The following is a 20,791-nucleotide window of genomic DNA, read 5'->3' as shown; positions in this document are numbered from 1 at the left end:
ATCCTATTTGATCTATGGCATACGGCAATTGCAACAGCGATTAGTCGACGAGGAGAAATGACGCGGAAGTTCGATGGTTGAAAAAACGATGAAATCAATGGGAAGAATGAAAGCAAATGACACGGAGACGCAAAGAACTGAAAGTCAATCATCGTGAAGATACCTACATAATAAAGCAAGAGATGTGCAATATTGATTAATAAACTTTATTGACACAGGCACTAGTAGTAAGAGAAAACATCATCTAGGACAGTTTGTTTCCACATAAATTTATTGCGCAGTGTGCGAACTTTCACAACTCCGGGGTAAATAATATTCGCAATAGTCGACTTTGACCTGAATAATAGCACTGTTCGCTACATCGTTTGACGTCAAACACGATCAACTGAAAGATTGTTGACCCTTTATTATTGCCGTTATGTACATACAACATATAAATATACTCAGTTACGTAATTTTTATAGAGTATATGGTGTGTTTTGATCGTTGGAGTCGATTGCTTAGTCGTTGTTTCGGACAAACCTTTACAATAATAAGAATTTTTCAGCAAATACTTAGGATTACAATTTTTACGCGTCAAGAATGTTAAATTGAAAACAATAATTCAGAACGATTCAAACGAGACTTGACGCTTAAGAAAACTCTGTCCCTATGACGATGGTACGATTGTTTTATTGTTTTTGGAACGTGTAAAGATTGACGAGGGGGAATCGTTGAGCTGCAGTAACGTGATCACAGCAAAAACCTTGCTTGTGAAATAGCAAGGTCGCTAAATCCTCTCTTTCACGCCTTTGATTGGGCATAAAAATTCTCATCTGCTCTTACGCATAAACGTGCATAATGTAAAGATAAGTGTACGCGCGTTACGTAACTCGTTTAATACGACAGAGTTTGCCCGCGCAATAAGGGAGGCATTGAAACAAAAGATGAAACAATAAGAAACAAAAGAAACAAACTTAAATAAAGACGTGATAAACGAAATCGAATTAAAAAAAAAAGATCCAACAACAACAAAAAAAACATCAAAAAAAAAAAAAAAACAACTTGCCACACTAAATGATACGCTTTGATAAATTGTAATCACTGTCTTATACATAACTGTACATATATAGCACAGATTTGCTTTCGTAATTTTTTCATGCCTGACGATAACGAAAAAATAAGTTTAATCATAACAATAATTTAAAAGATAAAACCGTCACCGTTCCAATCAATAATTATCTTCAATCGTATGATAATAACTGTTTCATTGACATTGTATAAAATTGCCGATCGTTTACCTACGTCAACCACAAGCGCGGGGAAATTATCCATCGTTGAATAAAATTTTCCAAAAATAAGACTAAAAGTGGGTAAATAAAAACAGGACGGAGGAAATTAATAAAAAATCAAATAGTATAAATCGAAAAATAATCTGTTGGACCGTTTTTATTAAGAAATAAGCAACAAACGTGGATGCGGTTGACATTGTAATAATAAATCCGAGGAACGAAAGCGTATATATTATATATATACGAAACGGAAACGTACAGGAATCTGTGGAACATTTGGAGACGTTGCGAAGTCCCCTCTGCTCCCATTATCGCTAGCTAGCTAGATACGAGTAGCTATAAGCCTTCTCCGCACCGCAAAGAAACGATGACAAGTGTTGCCGAGATGTTACACGACGGTCTGCCTTGGGCACAGCTTTGCACACACACACACACACACACTCACGCAGGCAAACACACACACAGATATTCTGGCGCCAATGAGTCTGCCGCCCACGTCACACTGGCCGCTTCTCGCAAGCCTATAATACGCGAAACAAATATCAGGTTCCTTGATTTATCAAAACGTATTTACAATAATACGCTGATACGGGGTCTTGCGCGTCATCTCGATGGGCAGGAAAATTGGCGACGAAAAAAAAAAAAAAAAAAAAACAAATTAATATATCATGTGTTCAGCACGACCGAAATGTAGTGCTAATTTTCGTTTAATCGTCATTACGTAAGACGTAAACGTCAATTTTCCCGACAGAAAACAAATACTTTATCAGTCGTACGCACACTGACAACGAATACCGATCAGTAAATTGAATCGGTAAGACAGCTTGACAACTGTGTCACCACCACCGGTTTAAAAGTTTCACATACGCGAAAGAAAACCGATAAGCGCGTATTCTAATCAACAATAATGTTGAGTTCAATTTGGAGCAGCTTGTATACGATACGTAACTTAGATGCATCTGAATTATTATGTAGATTACGTATACGCATGTACTCGTTACATGCAGTGGAAACTTTACGCCGTTGAAGCTGAGATTGCGTTATTTTATAATTAAAACTAGTCTACTTATTCGTTACAGTGTCTGTTGTATCTCGTAATACGTGCCTACGTACATACGTACGTACTATTATTCCGTTCATCGAATACCGGATATGATCGGGAACAGAGCCCTGCAGGGGTGTCACATTATTTTTCTCCGGCATTGAAACAACCAAATACCACCTATAGCACACCCTCTCCTAGAGAAATAACTAGCCGTATATAATACCAACAGACACTTGCCGTACACGTCCGATTGCGAGTAGGTAAAATGTGGTCGTCTTACTTTGTTAATTGTCGGAGAATGGTAATTACAACGTATAAGATTACGAAAACTCCGCGTATATACGACGATCGTTTTTCCTCCGTCGAACGGTAATCTCACAACGATTGTCAGTAAAATCCCTCGACTTATACTCTCCAACTAGCAAATTCACACACCGGGTAATGAAAAGTTATTACATTGCATACGGCGGCGCATGTAAGTGCGATATGTACATTCATCGCAACGTCAACCGATGGCTGAGAGAAAATATTCTCTAGAATATTTGAGTACCGACCCTCGAGTATAAATGAATGCATTATGCAAATGATAATGATCGACGAGTATTCAAATTATACCTAATAGACCAAACCGACAAGTCGAAAGATCAAATGGCTTGAAATCACCCCCCTCACATTATAGAAATCTCAGAGACATATATATTATGCGATCGTAGAAAATATAAAAATATACCTTATACCTTACACATTATGTATTAGTATGACACGTTTCAATAGTCGGCAGCACATATGTGACAGCCTGTAGGTGCTGCAGCCATTCGCGTCTGTATAAATAATTGCACCGTTTGTTTGTTTTGCATTTTGGATGAACGGAATATCGAGATGCTTTAATCATTCTTCGATTTCTATAAATCGACATTATTTTTCTCCTAAAATTAAGTCATTACAAACTCGATCTACTCACTGTATAAAGATCTGCACCCTTCGGTTGCGTCGTCGAAAATTTTTCGCCAGAATTTAATGTTTGGGAATTGGGCAACTTGTGCCGCGTCTGGTAAACGAGATCTTAAAGACGGTATATATATGTAGGAGTGGATAGTCGTTGCGTGCATAAATTCTAAATTTAACGATTGTGCTAAATTTAACTTTTACGCGATAGGTATGTAAATCTTGCCGTCACTTTGCGATAACTCTTGATGGAATGCTACATCTTCACCGTATGTGAAGCAAACTTATTAAGTTAACGTTAAATAAAAAGGCTGGACCGTCTTGGTGGAACAAACAAATAATCATAATTTCGTTAACCCAACTATATATCAATTGCTAATAAATCGTCCCTATAAGTGATAATTGTCTAGTAACTTGATAATTATTGATTTCATGAAACCTTTGTAAATATATCCACCGGTAACAACTATATACCAGTATTGATCATTTTAACAGATTAACGTTTGAATCCGGTAATTATATCGTTTAGCGGTTAAGGAGACAATTATTATAAACGATTCGGTTAAGCGAATAAGTAGTTTTTTCTTACCCCTCAACGTAGAGTTTTGCTAACTAAAAATCGTAAACCTGAACAATATACAGATCGCAATAATTTGCGGTAAATTCACGATTTTACAATTAGTCGGCACATTTATGAAATAATTGGGAGTGAATTCATAATCAGAAATCTATATCTAAATGCCATATCAAACTCACCCGGGTGTCCAGTACTTGCATAATCTTCTCTTTGGCTGCTTTTACGTCATCCTGTCGACCGGCAACCTTTATGTGTGGATCTGGAAGATCATTAATTTATAAATACGTTGCCAGAATACATAATAATGCAGTATGTAAATACCTACGGCGTGGGAATTAAAACTCGGTAGATTTGAAGCAAATCGATAAATTTCAATGGTTTACATTTTACGTACAACGAATCGAGATTCAGTGTGATCTAAAAACACGCGGACAAGAGGAAAATTTCTCAATCTTTCATCCGTGATCGTAAACATGAATTACAAGGAAGGACGGGGGGGATGGGGGGAGACTATTCTCTATTTTACACGGATATCAAAATCGTCCGCTGTCAGTCAATATTTCGTAATCATAGGTATATTTCAATAATTACATTCACACGCGTTATGCGCATTCACACGCACATAGGTATACCTATATATTTATCTATATACAGGGTATTTTTCAACGATTTTGAACATCGTACACTGAACATACAATTAGCAATTCCCTGGGACATATTAGTGTCGAAAAAACGACCGTGGACAAGTTTTCCCCCTCCCTCGAATAAATGGTCTTTGAACATAGTATACGGTATTTAAATATATTCACCTACTGTGAATAATATTTTTCACGTTTGTTCTACAGTGTTGTTATTATTTTCTTTTTGCATTTGCTTATTACGGATCGATTAGCACGGGACGAGACCAATTGGGCAAATCAGGCCACCGCAGACATTGGTTAGAAAACTGTGACAATCGGCAAACACAGCCAACTGTCGCGGACAAGTTTAATAAAGCTTATGGAATAACATTTTTGGATGTTTTCTATAATCAAATTAGCTCAGCTGCGTTGAAACGTTTTTTTTTTTTTTTTTTTCCTCAGCAAGTCGTAAATATAGTGCCAATATTAACTTATCACCGATATTCGTTACTACATAATTTATGGCATGTTGCATTTTTTATATTAGCGAAAGAAATTTTTACTTGTGGTTATTATTATATAATCCTAAAACTATTTGCATTTTTTACCATCAACGAAACGACTAATTCCGCAGCTACGTGCAAGATGAAAATGAGTTTTGTGACTGCAATCAGAAAATCTGGTACATATTTATGCCATTCTTTTTTTTTTTATCATCACCTCACACTAAATTTTCTTGCATAACTATTGGGATAATTTAATGTTGGTGCAATGATCGATCGACGTTTATGCTTTATTTAACTGAAGAAATACAACGAACTAAACGGACAGATTTAATCTCACAATAATAAGAAAATTCAGTATTTAATTAAAAGTTTGCTATATAACATCGGTATATAATAAATAGTTATTCTTGTTGGATGTTTTTCTGTAATCCAAAAAATATTGTAACCGCTATTGTGTAACGATTCACAGATTACTAAAATTTCCCAGTAACTGTAGCGAATGAAATTTTTCTCAATAATATACAACAAGTTTCCTGCAGTCAAACAGTATGAAGGATTCAACATGGTCTGCAAAAAGAGCCGTATGATCTTCCTGAAAAGATTCTCAGAATTACGTTGTACGAATTCGTTGGATATATTAGATATTCGCGTGCAAATTCTGCAGCATCATCGTTTACGTAATATACGCGCCATGCCGAACACGTTATTCTTTGAATTCATGAACGAATCTCACATCTGCAATGCAGAGCCTGTGGTGATTATCGTTCCGAGGATTCGCGTTACTTGTGCTCAATAATCGAAAGTTGAAAGTAAGAGAGAAAAAAAAAAACAAGCGGCTTTGGGCTGGCCACGAGCCAGCCCTCGAACTTTCCATTCGTGCACCGGAGGTTCCAAGTTCACAGAAAAAAAAAAATTAATATCCAATTCAAATTTTCAACTACAATTTCCGATTCGTGATCAACGATTTAAAAGCCCTCACGTGCCATATTACATGAAAATATGACAATTTTTTTTATTTTTAACCACTCTAATGGATCCACCATTACAGATTTTCGAAGTCTGACCTTGGATTCGTCATCGGTGACCCAAAAACTCTCCGCCTGCTAATTTGTACCAACGTCCAAATATTTTTAGATTTTTCTTCCACCGTTCGCCACTTTGGGTTTCGCAAATCTAACCTCAACTTCGTAATCATTCACCTAACAAACGTTCGAGTACTAATTTTCCAACAAAATCTAAATGTATTTAATTTTCTTTCAAGCCGCTTGAGTACGCCAAATTTAAATTTTGCAAATCTCAGTTTAGATTCGTGATTGACAAGCCAAGAGACCGTGCGGTACCAATTTTCATTTAAATCCATCCATCCTCAAGATATCATCTTTATTTTGTTTTTTGGAATTTTGATATTTAATTAATTGAAAACATTCTGAACCGATCAACGCCAAAATCTAATCAGTTCTACGATTGAAAAAGCCGCGTCGATTGAAATAAAAATCATTGAAATCCGGCAACTCATTCTCGAGATATATTCCGACAAAAAAATTAATCACATACATACATAAATACACACACACAGGCGTCAATCCGAAAATGATCTGAGGAGATCCTCTAGATCTCGAAACGCTTAGATCCAGTGAAAATTCATCATTTCATTTTCGGTGTGATTGCAATAACTTCCTTTTTTCTATAAAACCTTATGATTTTTGCGAAACAGTTCAACTTATGAATTTCAGTGATTTGTGGAATATCCGATCAGCACGTTTATACCGAAGAGAATAGAATTTTATTAGCTTAACTAAATCGTTATCGATTCAAACTATATAAATTCGCAATGTATACACGCTATATATCAGCTGCAACCGGCCATTAAATTAGTATTTTTTAGGTCACGTAACAATGAATTATAATAGCAATGATTTGAGTTGAGTCAATAGAATGTCGGGTACGTGTCATTGCGTGACAATCGAATTATTCCATCGAACTGTGTATAACGTACTGCACATCGACGGCGATTATATTTTTAAACTATCCCAGTGAGCATGAAATTCATATGAATTTTGATACTACTGCGACACTCGACAGTTGTTTGACTGATTAATTCTATCGACGGTTAGACGTTGTGATGTTCCATACAGATATAATATAATCCTGTGAGTCTGTACATTTATGTGCCAACTAAAAGCCCATCATTGGATATATTATCGATTCTCGCTTCGTTAAACATATTCCACAGTATATTTATATAAGTCCGTAACGCTAATCGATTATCCGTTAAATATTACAGATATGGAAAAACTCGAATGCTGATGTAAAGTCAGAAAATTAATATTAGCTATTGTATTTTGTTATTTACGTTATTTTCCAGAAGCAAATGAAGCGTAATTGATAGGAATAATACATTCAAAGTTCAAATTTCGACTGCGTAAAATTGCGCAAAAACTGGCTGCTGAATCTCTCAACGGTATTACCTATTTTGTATCTAAATCGCTATTTTGTAATGTCAACTCGAATTTTGAGTCTAGATTCTAGATATCAAAATTTGATTCTTTTTTCCACGTAGTAACTAAACTGATGAAAGAAAATACAGTTTCATAGGATAAAGTATGCTTTTGCAGAAGCCAGAGCTATATTTCGGATTTTAAGAAAAATTACCTATTTTCTCAGATATTTATTGCAAACAACAACTAAACAAACTTCGGTATCTCATTTAAATCACTTATATTCAAAAATTACACAACGGTTGCAAAGAAAAAGGATAACTGAATGAATTTAAATTCATGCATGAGAAAAAAACCATGCAACCATAGCAATTTCGTAATTGCATATACTTAGCACAGGTATGTGGCGTGTTTTTAAAACCCGACTTCGAATAAAGTCACAACACGCAACTTCCGTATTAATATATTATTAATTGTACGAACTATTTTCGAAAATTCAATTTCCCACGCATGTGCAGCCTATCGCGTGATTCAGCTCTTATTTCTTATTCGGCAGCATCGCCAAAACGATAGATATTCGATATAACATCGATCACGAATCACATATTACTTCTTTAACAGCAATTTTATTTTTGACCTGTCAATGAAATTACATTCCGCGTCACGTACCTCACAATATCCCGTTATAAAATGCTAAATTTGCAAAAAGAAAGTTGCGTTGCTGATAATTATTATTCAACGATTATTGCCGACGAAAATAGTTATGACATGCGTGGGGTGAAAATGTATCGACCATCTCTGCATACGTAAGAACGTCGTTCGCTCCATATATTAATTATGTGATAAAAAAAAATTTAGAAATACAGTTAGCCTGTACATAAATTATAAGAATAGCAGCGTGACAACAAACGATGATAATTTGTTCGGTAAACTTATAAACCGACGTTCAATATGTCCAGAAATTACAACACACAGGTGTACGCGTACCGTAATTATTATATTTATAAAAGTTTATCGCTATATTCGCTGTTTCGGACGTTAAATTACACGCATTATTACGGTCCTAATAATTATACCGATCACCGCATTCATTGCGTATTACACACGGTATTATTTCCACATTACACACATGTACTGATACGGCGGTTGCGCGCAAAGAGGATCGTTCCATGGGGTTACACAAGCATACAACAATGAGCCAGAGCGCTATATTCAGGAATAAATACGGTGGCGTGAAATTTCGAAATAAAGCGTGTCGTGCGCTGCGTAATGCGTGTATTGTTATAAATGGTAAAGAAAGTATAAGTAAATATGCAAGCCAATGCCGAGGAAGTGCACCGACCGAATCGTATTACACGTCGCATATATCTAGACCTATAATGTGGCAGGTCGTCGTCCCGGATCGTCGCATCGAGAGTGCGATAGAACGATGACCTATAAAACGGGATAAGTCACGGTGCAAGCGGTGCACGAGTGCATGGCCGTTGACATTCCACGTTCAACAATCTTACGGAGGTGCGATGCGCGAGGATGGAAAATGAATATGAGATAAAAATATTTTCGGGATAGAAGATAAAAAGAGATAAAAAAATTTAATCTTTCATTTGCCTAACGAGGAAACATTTGAGTAGTTTCAGGGTCTCTGTTATCTCTATGGTGGCCGTACTTCTAGAATTCAGGCAGTTTGTTGTTTTCTCTTTGGCAGAACTTCTTTATACGATGAATGAAAACTTCTGACCAAATTTCATCCAAAACAAAAAGGGGTCGAGTACAACCATTGGTCGATTTGACACGGAATGACCCATATTACATTTATTTTACGTCGTTCTTTTTTTAGATCGTAATAAACATGTTTATTATAATTACTCGTGTAACACCGGTTGCGTATACTTGTAACTTTTACGAATCAACGGCAAATTTTTCAAATTCACATTTTTCTTGATACAAGCTTGTAATCGTACAACACGATAAGTTTCGAGTATAACGGACAAGGTGACATTTATAAACGCTTGAATAAAGGTCATATAAATTTCAGAGTGCGACAATATTTTTCATTCAATATTTTAGATCATATAAAAACCACATACATACATCATACCTGTCTCAACTTAAAACGTGATGTATATAACACAGTAATAACAAATTACACAATTCCCGCAAAATATTTATATTTTATCGAACACGACATCTTCTCCGGATGGTATGAAAAGAAAGAAGTTATTATTATTACTGGCCGAACGAAAGAAGATAAAAAAAAAAAAAAAAAAAGAAAGAAATTCTGCTGTGACGCGACGTAATACGTATCATGGAACAACACTCATAGTTGGGTGTAAGTGTAACCTATACACCGTGTTGTCTTTGTCGAGAATTTCTACTTTCAAACTGCACTTGCAACAGCAGAAAAACCGGGAAATGATTATTTTTTCTTCCACATGATAAACAGGGCGTTATACGAAATATTCTTCGGAAATGAATGAAATATCCGTAGCATTCTCATATATATATATATATACATATATATGTAATCGTCTTTTACATATGTTATATGACATGGTTTATTTGCAGCATATATATATACATATACGATGAACGGAATGAAAGTCGACGGAACTTTGTTCAAGAACATATCTGTCAATGTAATAATACCTCGTCTTTTCGGTGCACGTTTCAGGATGGTTGCAGAGAACAGAGAAACTGCTGTCAAAGCTGTAAACCGACTGAAACCACTGTCCCAAATACCAAACGAATTATCTATTTCAAGAGTCAGAAACGCTGCGAGATTCGATAATGTTGAGGGCGAAAGTTAACACCCGCCTCGAATAGAATAGGTTCGAGTATTTAAACTCTTGCGGATACGTATACGCGGATAGGAGTGCATCCACACAACACCTTGGCCTGTATTATATATTAGCGGTATAGGTACAAAAAATTTTAAAACTTGCGTTAAAAATACGCGCGCCTTTCGCACCGACGAAAGCATGACGTTATACATATGGGCTATTCCGCGTCAACCGGATCAGTCATCTCTCAGATATTTTTTTAATTTGGCATGTGGATTGTGTAAGGGGAGTTAGATTTTTGTGCCAAAGCGCGAATCTCATAATGCAAAATTCGATTTTTTATTAACAATAACAAATTAGACTCCCATTTTTTTCAAAAATTCATAACTTCGGCAACAAATTAGATACAATTTTTTTTTTTTTTTCAAATTACGCGGAAAGCTCCATAGAATTTAAAAAAAAATACGAAATGGTAAAAAAAAGTTGTTATCAATTGTTTATTTAACAATTAATTTTTCAAAGATTTTTAAAACAGTGACCGACACGATCAAAAAATTTTTTTAAAATTCTGACATGTTCCTTGAACTGTACTACAACCTGTGAATTAATTCCAGAGGGGTGTTTTTCTTCGTTTTCGAGTAAAAAATCATTAAAGGTGTCGATGCGCATGAAATTGCGGCGCGTCGAGTCTCTACGTAATGGCGGGCGGCCGGTTGCCGTCCACCGCTACCCCGCGGCGGCGTCGCGGCGTTATTTTAGAGTCATTTTCACGATGTAGGACATGATTGAAAAATCTGAAAAAAATACTGTACCTTCACAAGGCCTGCTCAAAGCGATAAGTGAAGTTTCAAGAATGTGTTTTTCACCGTTTTTTTATTACAGAGATTCAAAATAACAGTTACGCACCATGAGAGTGCACATAAATGATAATAATTACATAACTTGCTACTTATTTTAGTACTTATAATCACCCCCGAAGATATGTGGAAGCTGCGAAATGAACGCACTTACAATTATATATTTCATACAAATAAATCGCTTATTCTATGGATACAATCTATTAATCTTTGATCAAACTGGGCATTAAACTTAGAAATGTGAGCAAAGGTTTTCGTCATAACTTACATGGCTATCTTAGCGCATAGATTTACGGGTAAATGACTCATCAGAGGAAGAGTAAACCCTACATTCTACAGTTCTTATAGATAGAGGTAAAAATGAATGGAATCGTCGAGTGCCTTCAACCGTTATTGCTTGGTTCAATCGCGGCTTCAATAATTTTTCATGTTCTTCGTGTTCGCTGTTGCTGCAGAAGTCAAATGCGATATTTTTTAATGCACTCACACTCCATTCGAATAATTGCCTTGGAGTCAAAATAAGATTTTCATTGGGCCGCTGTAGGCTTGCACGTGCAGCAAATCTTTTCACAGTTCCACCAATGCCATCACATGGACTTTTTCCATGTGACGTTGCAAAGAAATGCCATTCAGCCTCGACATTGAAGTCGTCAAAATGATGAGTCAAATTAATGAAGTTGCTTTTATTTTTATATTGTGCACTAGCACCGTCAGTAAAATAAATCATTTTCTTGATAACTTCACTACCGAAGAACTCAAAAAGCTTACCGATTAGTTTCTTCTGAAACAGATGGACCGCGACTGTATTATGTTGTAGATTTTCTGATATGATAACGAAGCTTTTATGCTTTAAGTCCTCATTTTCAACATAATACACAACAAAAGGATGGATGGTAGCTTGATTGTTATTCCAGTGGAAGCTTTGAATTTCATCTTGAACAACAAATGCATAGTTTTCAGCAAAGTCACCCAAAACTAAGAACTCCCCTGGTTGTAGACGATGTTTTCTGTCTTTCAAATATGCACTTTGCTGTTTAGCAATGAAATCATGTTTCTTGAGGGCTATCGTCTGTTCCTTTAGCGTCTCGAGGAACGTTTCCGTTTCTTGCGTGATCGTTTCTAAAACAGATCGATCCGTATGAGTCCACCGTTTGTAGCTAATACTTTCTACGAAATTATCGTCGAATAAACTTTCCATTTCGTGTGTAACCATATCAAAACTTGGACAACTACTACAATCACCGAGATAGCACAAAGGATTTGGAGAGTCACACGATATCTGTTTTATCAAATCGTGGTACGTTCTTTTGAATGTCTGACAAATTGAGCTAACCGCCACCAACATAAGTTTCACATTCTGGTGAATTTTGCAAACACAAACTGTATGTGTTCCTGTTGGTCCAGCTAAAATACACTGCTTTGGGCGGAGTTCCGCGAATTTTGTAAATCCAATTTTATCATTCGGATGCTGTTGCTTGAACGCGGCGTAAGCTTCCTTCAGATCACACAAAACAAGTCGTTTTTGGACTTGATGTTTTGAACCATCCACATCGCGAAGAGTGACAAAATCTTTCTGACCAGGCATGATCCGACTTATTTCATCAGAACAGTAAAATTCCACTACATGAGAGACAACATCATCACAAAGAGTGCGAGATGGTCTTGGATCTGGGGAGGATCCAAATCCACGCTCACTTTGCAATATTTTAGCTTTACGAGCCATTCTATATGAACAATCAAATTGTAACTCCAATTCTCTGATGGACCAACTACGAGGAGTCATTGTGAGATATTTAATTTTGTCCGCGACACACTTCGCGTTGATAAACAATTCTTTCACATCACACAACAATTCTTGCCCGATATCATTCTCAAGAAACATTTCCACACTGCTCTGTTCACTAATTGGTGAAGGTGAAACAAGATCGTCACCACTCGCATAATTATGATTCATATCACTTACCTCGTTTTTATCAGATGGAGTAATTGTGTTGCATTTGTACAATTTTATTCGACAATCCATGCACACATATTCTCCTAGGTCCGGAAACTTTTTCCGTAATGCTGGTGTCACTGGCTTTACCAAATTTCGCACCCAATTATGGCCAACTCTTTGGAAAGGATTACAGCACCGTTTCACATCTGTTGTAGACATTGCTTTCAGAAATGAATTACTTGTGTGAAGAATGAGACGATGTATTGCACTGATCGCTACACTGGTATTCGATTGAATGTTATGCATTTTGAAATGCTCGAAATTTATACTCGTTCAGAATAGTGCTTCACCCACCCAACAACTCTTCTGATTGGTTGAATTCCACCAATGGGGCTAACATAATGAAGGTGCATTTCAATGTACCTGACTTTAGCCAAATGACCCCTTCGCGGAATCGAGGTGGTGACCCGGACTACCTGGATAATGAAGGATTTAGGTGACGCATGCACAGGTGGACGTATTCCATATCCTGGAATATAGTGCTTCACCCACCCAACGACTCTTCTAATTGCTTGAATTCCACCAATGGGGCTAACATAATGCAGGTGCAATTCAATGTACCTGACTTTAGCCAAATGACCCCTTCGCGGAATCGAGGTGGTGACCCTACCTGGACTACCTGGATAGTGAAGGATTTAGGTGACGCATGCACAGGTGCAGGTATTCCATATCCTGGAACAACACTTGACCTGTGTTCGTAATTCATGTTTGAATCATAATGCGTCATAACAAATTTCGAATCTCTGTAATAAAAAAACGGTGAAAAACACATTCTTGAAACTTCACTTATCGCTTTGAGCAGGCCTTGTGAAGGTACAGTATTTTTTTCAGATTTTTCAATCATGTCCTACATCGTGAAAATGACTCTAAAATAACGCCGCGACGCCGCCGCGGGGTAGCGGTGGACGGCAACCGGCCGCCCGCCATTACGTAGAGACTCGACGCGCCGCAATTTCATGCGCATCGACACCTTTAATGATTTTTTACTCGAAAACGAAGAAAAACACCCCTCTGGAATTAATTCACAGGTTGTAGTACAGTTCAAGGAACATGTCAGAATTTTAAAAAAATTTTTTGATCGTGTCGGTCACTGTTTTAAAAATCTTTGAAAAATTAATTGTTAAATAAACAATTGATAACAACTTTTTTTTACCATTTCGTATTTTTTTTTAAATTCTATGGAGCTTTCCGCGTAATTTGAAAAAAAAAAAAAAATTGTATCTAATTTGTTGCCGAAGTTATGAATTTTTGAAAAAAATGGGAGTCTAATTTGTTATTGTTAATAAAAAATCGAATTTTGCATTATGAGATTCGCGCTTTGGCACAAAAATCTAACTCCCCTTACACAATCCACATGCCAAATTAAAAAAATATCTGAGAGATGACTGATCCGGTTGACGCGGAATAGCCCATATACGAGTATTAACGATTATTTCTCTCGAGTAGAAAAATATACTATATTAATACATTTGATATAACAAAATATTTTTAAACAAGTATTTTATAGTTCGAATAGTCCGTTGAATAATCGATTTTTCGAAAACGACATCAGCTGATAGTTGCGAGTGGCATCGGGTCTACAAGTTGTACATCAAGTGTGCATATTATCGTCTTCGGGTAACGAGCTTCGACGTAAAAGTTAGATATGCTCATATAATTGTCATTTCAGCGAATGTAGGCATATTACTGTTCAACAAGCGTAACCGCTAGCCGACACGGAAATGTTGGTTGGTTGAAAAATAGCGATAAAGATCACTGCTCGAAGATTCCATTTGATATCTAATCTTTCGATTATAATTCCGGTACTTCATATTTTTGTATTTTAATAAGATCGACGTAGTTCAGGAATAGAACGATTTGACAAATTTTGTGATGTACGACTATTTCGTAATAAAATTGATAAAATGTATCAACTTTTATCCAACTGCAACTTCCTAAATTTACGAATATCTCAATTTAAGGCATCGATTGTTTGCACCTTACTCAAAGCCCGAGCCAACTTTGACGAATTGCGATATCGGACACAAGACTGCCGCCAACTTCTTCGCATATTGATTTCCTGCTGTTCCGAAAAAGAACCGCTGATTCTACGCGATGTACAATCTCGTATCGAGAAACCGTTTCGCATGGCCAGGTCGAAAGATTATCCAAGTAGACTTGCGAAGCGAGAGGTCAAAGAGAGAGGAAGAGAGCGTGATGTGTGCATGGGTACGTACACATGTGTGTGTGCGTGTGTGTTTATATATATATATGTTATATATATATATACACACGTATATATACATATAATACACGTAGTGAAAATGAGGAGCTAAATTGGCGATAAATGAAGACACAGAACGGATGATAATCCGAGCGATTGCCTCTTCTGGCGATCATAATAGTCATCTCTACCAAAGCTACACGCGTCACGTAAATTTCCACTCTATCTCGAATGCATTATCGTAAGCAGCAAGTTGTGCGTGTGTTTGCACGAAAGACCTCGGCCAGCTGATACGGCCTCAGTGCTCAGGGAATAGTACCGGTGTCTGATTGTCAGCAAAGAGGAAGGCACGAGGCGAGTCACCGAAAAGTTTCCACGAGCCTCTTCCCTTCTCCCCTGGATATTCTTCTTTCGAGTCGTCGCGGTTGCAACGGTTAGAGTAACCTAGTGTTAGCAACGGACCAAGTGTGGTAAGATTGTTCCTGTCGCAACGCTCTTCTGCGTATATTTTATACTTTCTACGCAGATGTAAGACGGTACCACGGTAAATAGGCGTAACGAATTCTCAGCCTTTATAAACTTTTTCACGAGGCTCCAAGTATAAACAAACTGTTCTTGCCATCCTGTATTCCGCATTCGAACAACTTCCGATAAATTTTCATTGATGGGAATAATCGTAGAGACGAAGGAAAATTCGAAGCGCATCAACGACGGCCATCTTGATTTTGTGCATCAGCGTTTCGTGGCATACGAAATCATTCTTAAGTAATTTTATTTTTCTTATATTCAAAAGTTTGGCTAGTGATTCAGCGGACTTGCGCTATTTCAGGTAAAACGTACGTGATTCCACAAAATTTTCGATTTTTCTACCGTTAACCCTCAATTATTCCCCAGCGCATGTAAGTATCATTCATGTTTATGTTAAAGGGCGTAACTTGGATGGTACGAACTTCGGTTGAAAGGAAAAAAAAGGAACTGAGAAAAAACATTTTTGAGAATTACGATCGATAGAAGGGTTCATCCTAATTTCGTACATAAATTACACCGATTAAGTAATGGAAATTTCCCTGGTTGTCGTTGTCCACCAACGCGTGCCATTCGACAGATTCAACGACTTGATTGGTGTGGGTTTCTACAGCGTTGACGCTAGGTATGTCGAGTGGAAATGTTCCCAAAGGAAATTGCGCAACTCCTTTGATTTATACACAACTCAATGGCGCACCGAATAACTAACTGGTACAGGTCATCTCTGAAGTTATTTTGTACAGATAACTCAATCTTTTAGACAATTGTCACGATAAATCAATGAGTTCTACTACATATAGGTATATGCCAATGACTAATCGCAAGTATGTACATTCGCAATGGGATTCATAAGAGAAACACTCACCTTTCTTTGACTTGGCACCGATCTTCAGTCGCGAAGGCCATGTGATGAACGTATTCGTTTCTTCCATAACCTGGAAAAAGAAGACGATAAAATTCCAACGTTATCAATCGTACGAAGATACGTGAAAAACGGGAAGATACGCTGATTCATATACTACGAATTGTTATAACGATCATTACCACGGTCATGGTCGGTAATCGATGAAATCTTTGCCAAATTTTCCCCTTCGATGCGAAGTTCGAACGATTAATCCCGTTGGGATCCGGCGTAAGTGTTACAGTAAATTTGTACGCTAGTTGAAATTATACAACGATAAATTTATCCTCTCGATATTACGAATGAGGTAAGAATCCAGCGTTTCAACCGACAAGTTTTTCAACTCGGCTATTCTTTTCCTGATGAAAAATTGGCCAACACTAATTATCGTGAGCGTCAAAAGCCGCTGATGTCACTTTAGAAAGCACAACGACGTGATGTTAATTATTTTTTGCAATCAAAGCGTACAGAGCTAACTCTGACACAATTTGTGTTTCTCGCGAACAAGTCACGCAAGAATAATAAAAAAATTTCAATTACACGGGTCTAAAAATGAAGCACACTTTTTCCAACACCTCTGCAGGATAAAAAAAAATGCACGCACAAAACGTTTCCAAACTTCTTAAACCTCGCGCACTGCATCGCCAATCATAAACGATCAGCGCAACGTTTCCATAAATGTAAAAAAAATTTCCACCCGTCGAAAAATATCACCAAAGAGGATAAAAAAAAAAAAAAAGAGAGAGAAGATATCCAACAAAAAAACAACAACGTTCGATAAAAAAATTAATTTCCCCCTCCACCAACGCTATATTCAAACACTTATAATGAAAAACACAACGCGCACTACTCGAAACTTTGTCGGCTTGCTGCACCCGGACAGCTGTAAACTTTTAAGTTTATACACCTATAATGTACCAGCTATCACAGGTCACAATTTCTTCACTTATACTCAAACGCGATAAACATATGCAACAAAGTTTATATACATATATATATATATATATATTTATATATATACAGATCAAATTAGGGAAAACGTGCAATTGCAGCACAGGAAACGGATAGGCAGCGAAGCGGGTGGAGCTGACAACTCGCCTCGAGCACTTCGCACACGACTGACTAATACTCAAGATAATGTAACGGGTTGAGAGAGTTTCTCCGAGGCTACGTGTTCCCCACCAACTATACTTATTTTATACCTACTCAGCTGAGCGAGCCGCCTCCTCCCCCCCTCTCTCTCTCTCTCTCTCCCTCCCTCTCCACCGCCCTCTTCCTTTTAACCGGGTCGTCCGAAGGAGGAACACGGTGCACTGTTGCATTGCAGGTACAAATGATACGATATAATCATCCGAAGGGGATCGACGTGCACCGTGATCTAGGAATTTAATATTGCCTGCGATAGGTATATTAACGGTCTTTCCGGTTTACCACGGAAGTACAAGATATGAGAATGGTGAAAAGTTTGACGAACGAGGATGAGAAAATGAAAGAAAGAAAAAAAAAAAAATTATACCGAAATTCGGTAAAGTTTTCATCATTCATTTTTATGCACATGAGGCACAAATATACATGTGCGTTCTGAGATTCTGTTGCTTTTTTTCAATGTCATTTCTGGGTACTGTGACACTGAATCATATGAAAATACGTATTTTAGTATCGTGTACTTTTCCAATTACGGTGTATTTATGTATACAGTTTAGAACGTTCTATTTTTGTATTTTTGTAAAATTTTTAGCAATACAACTTTATTGATACTCAACGTAAAACTGGTTCGTCATAAATTTAATAAAAACTATCGATATTTGGCCAACCAATTTCCGTAAGCTCCCTTCGAATTCATTTTCAATTCCTCGTACTAATACTGAACGAATCTAAAAAGTCAATACGGCAAACTTTTTTTTACGATTATTGCATACAGGCGTGTGTTTAGATGTGAAACATATTTCAATGAATTATATAAGAACTCGAGGATTGTGACACTTTGCGAAATTAAAGATAAATTGAAAAAACCGTGCTAAAAATTCCTAGTTTATTTGTCAATCTTGTCTGCTATAGGTATAAAATTTGTAACTATTTTCACGCGGCTTGACATCTGATTTCATTCCCGTTAAGACAGCGAAGAAAAAGTTCCCGCAATAATTGCATGATGAGAATGTTAGCTGGAAATGAAATTACCCAGAATCGGTATATGAAATCACGTGTCCCCGATAAATGTATACATCTATTGATCCTTAAGGCCTCGGAAGGATATTGAAATCAATTCGGTCGACTGCGACGATTTCCCCTTATGGATCGATATAGAATTACAACAGTGCAATGGTGGTCACTAAAGACAGGAAAAAAATTCCCGGTTTTTCCCTGACCAAATTCAAATTCTTTCTCTGACTAAGACGCCAAGTAACAGTGCCAATAAGATTAACTAATTAATGAAGTTACGAATCGATGGGTATTCAAAAATATGATCACAATTTATTTAATGACGACGAAAAGTAATTTATTGACATTCGAGCTTGAGCACAGAAATGTTTTTCTAAAGTTATTTTGTTACATAAAAGTTTGCATACACCATTCAGATCCATGTAGAAACGTCCTTGTTGCGTAGATAGAATATCTTTTATAGAGACTAGAACATCCTTTCCACATATGTTAAACCCCTGCATCTTGCCCACTCTATTTATAATATCTCTACGGATGCACAGCTCTGATCGAAGAAATGCTTCGTTTATGGAATTTAAAAAAATGTGTCTCGAACGAGATTTAAAATTTCTAGCTTCCGATTTAATCGAATTTTGATTTTTCGTAGAAGAAGCTTAGTTTTATTCAGCTCAGTCGGAGCACCGTTCATTTTCCCTGACCGATCGAAAGATTCCCTGACTCTTTCCTGATTTCCTATCTACTATCTATAGCTGCAAAGTACCTGTTTTCCAAATGGTCATGGCCAGGGAATAATTTAGCCAATAACCTCAACGGACTGCCATCCCGATAAAACGGGCGGATAAGGCGTTCGATAGAGACTCTGTTGCTTTATAAATGATGACGTGACGAACTGTAAAAGTTTTTCGGATAGACGAAAACGCGGCGCACTTCAGCGATAACGACAATTTTCCATAAAGCACGGTGTCGAGTAATGGAGAACCAACGACTCGTCGGAAATAAAGGTACACGTCATAGAATTTAAAAAGAGCAGACACGTCTTCTAACTTCGTTTAGACTGTAGATGTATTGGTCAATGAAATTAAAAGGAGATGAAAATCGCTTCGATGATATTACATTATTCGCAGCCACTTTGATGAGTCGACGGAAAATACAAAAATTCGCCCTATTCTCTGCAGCTGCAGCGTATTTTCTTCCCAATGCATCGATAACGATAAAGTCGGATTAATTTTCTTATGCAATTGAATTCAATCTTCCTTAAAAACGTCAATAAAATATGGCGAAAGGAATGTTTTTTTATTCGAAGAAATGTCATTCGATTCAACGAAAGATTTAATCATCGAAATGCTGACTTGGCTCTGGAAAAATGAAGAAATTTGGCAAGTTTTTCATTACGACCTGAGGCTTGCCGTTATAAAATACACGATGTAACAAGGTTTTCCATCCATTTTGTCTGTCGCTTAGTAAGTACCGTCTTATCGGTCACTCTAATTTTCAAGATAACGTATCGAACGCAAAATTCACGCGTTCAGGAACCATAAAATCGTCAGTTAAAATCGTAACAGAGTCACATCGGCCATGCAAAATTTGATAAACTTCAGGCGAGTTATAATCAACGCTCGCAGCGAATGATATAATTAAATTCGTACGTCAACGGCTTAAAAACGTACCTGACCTAATCTATATGGAATTTGCTTGTAGTAATATACATATTATATGTAACGATATCCGGTTAAACAGTGCTTGATGTACCTGTATAATGCAATGCGATAAGAATGGTTTAGTCCAGTGTGTGGGATACTTCCGGTTTCTTGCCATTCGCTCCTCACGTTACAGATACAGGATACAAGTTTTTACCTGCGCGTAATAAATCAGTGACATTTTTTGGCGTCGCGATGGTGTGTAATAAAAGAAATAGGAACAAAAGTATATGTCGTGAATAAATCGCACACGCCGAAATTTCTTTATTC

At 37.0% G+C, this 20,791-nt stretch overlaps 1 protein-coding gene and 1 long non-coding RNA gene across 6 annotated transcripts in view; one reads left to right on the top strand and one right to left on the bottom strand.

Annotated features, from left to right (window-relative positions):
* LOC107220400 (protein bicaudal C homolog 1-B) overlaps window positions 1–20,791 on the bottom strand; it is a 48,969-nt gene that overhangs the window by 8,660 nt on the left and 19,518 nt on the right. For 4 of the 5 annotated variants that reach the window (XM_046746491.1, XM_046746494.1, XM_046746493.1 and 1 more), the window contains exons 4-5: window positions 16,629–16,698; window positions 4,018–4,097 (exon numbers count right to left, since the gene is read on the bottom strand). In XM_046746491.1, the coding sequence (XP_046602447.1) occupies window positions 4,018–4,097; window positions 16,629–16,698 (150 nt within the window). Of the gene's footprint in view, window positions 1–4,017; window positions 4,098–16,628; window positions 16,699–16,807; window positions 17,360–20,791 lie in introns of those variants that run through there. The other variant, XM_015658974.2, reaches the window with a different exon arrangement.
* On the top strand, window positions 15,421–17,241 carry LOC124296576. The gene is made up of 2 exons (XR_006906396.1): window positions 15,421–16,388; window positions 16,564–17,241. It is a non-coding gene; the product is annotated as an uncharacterized LOC124296576 (long non-coding RNA).

This window comes from Neodiprion lecontei, chromosome 1 (genome assembly GCF_021901455.1).
Source record: "Neodiprion lecontei isolate iyNeoLeco1 chromosome 1, iyNeoLeco1.1, whole genome shotgun sequence".
Taxonomy (NCBI): Eukaryota; Metazoa; Arthropoda; class Insecta; order Hymenoptera; family Diprionidae; genus Neodiprion; species Neodiprion lecontei.
The sequence above is the reverse complement of the archived record's forward strand: the minus strand, read 5'-3'. Positions and strand labels throughout refer to the sequence as shown.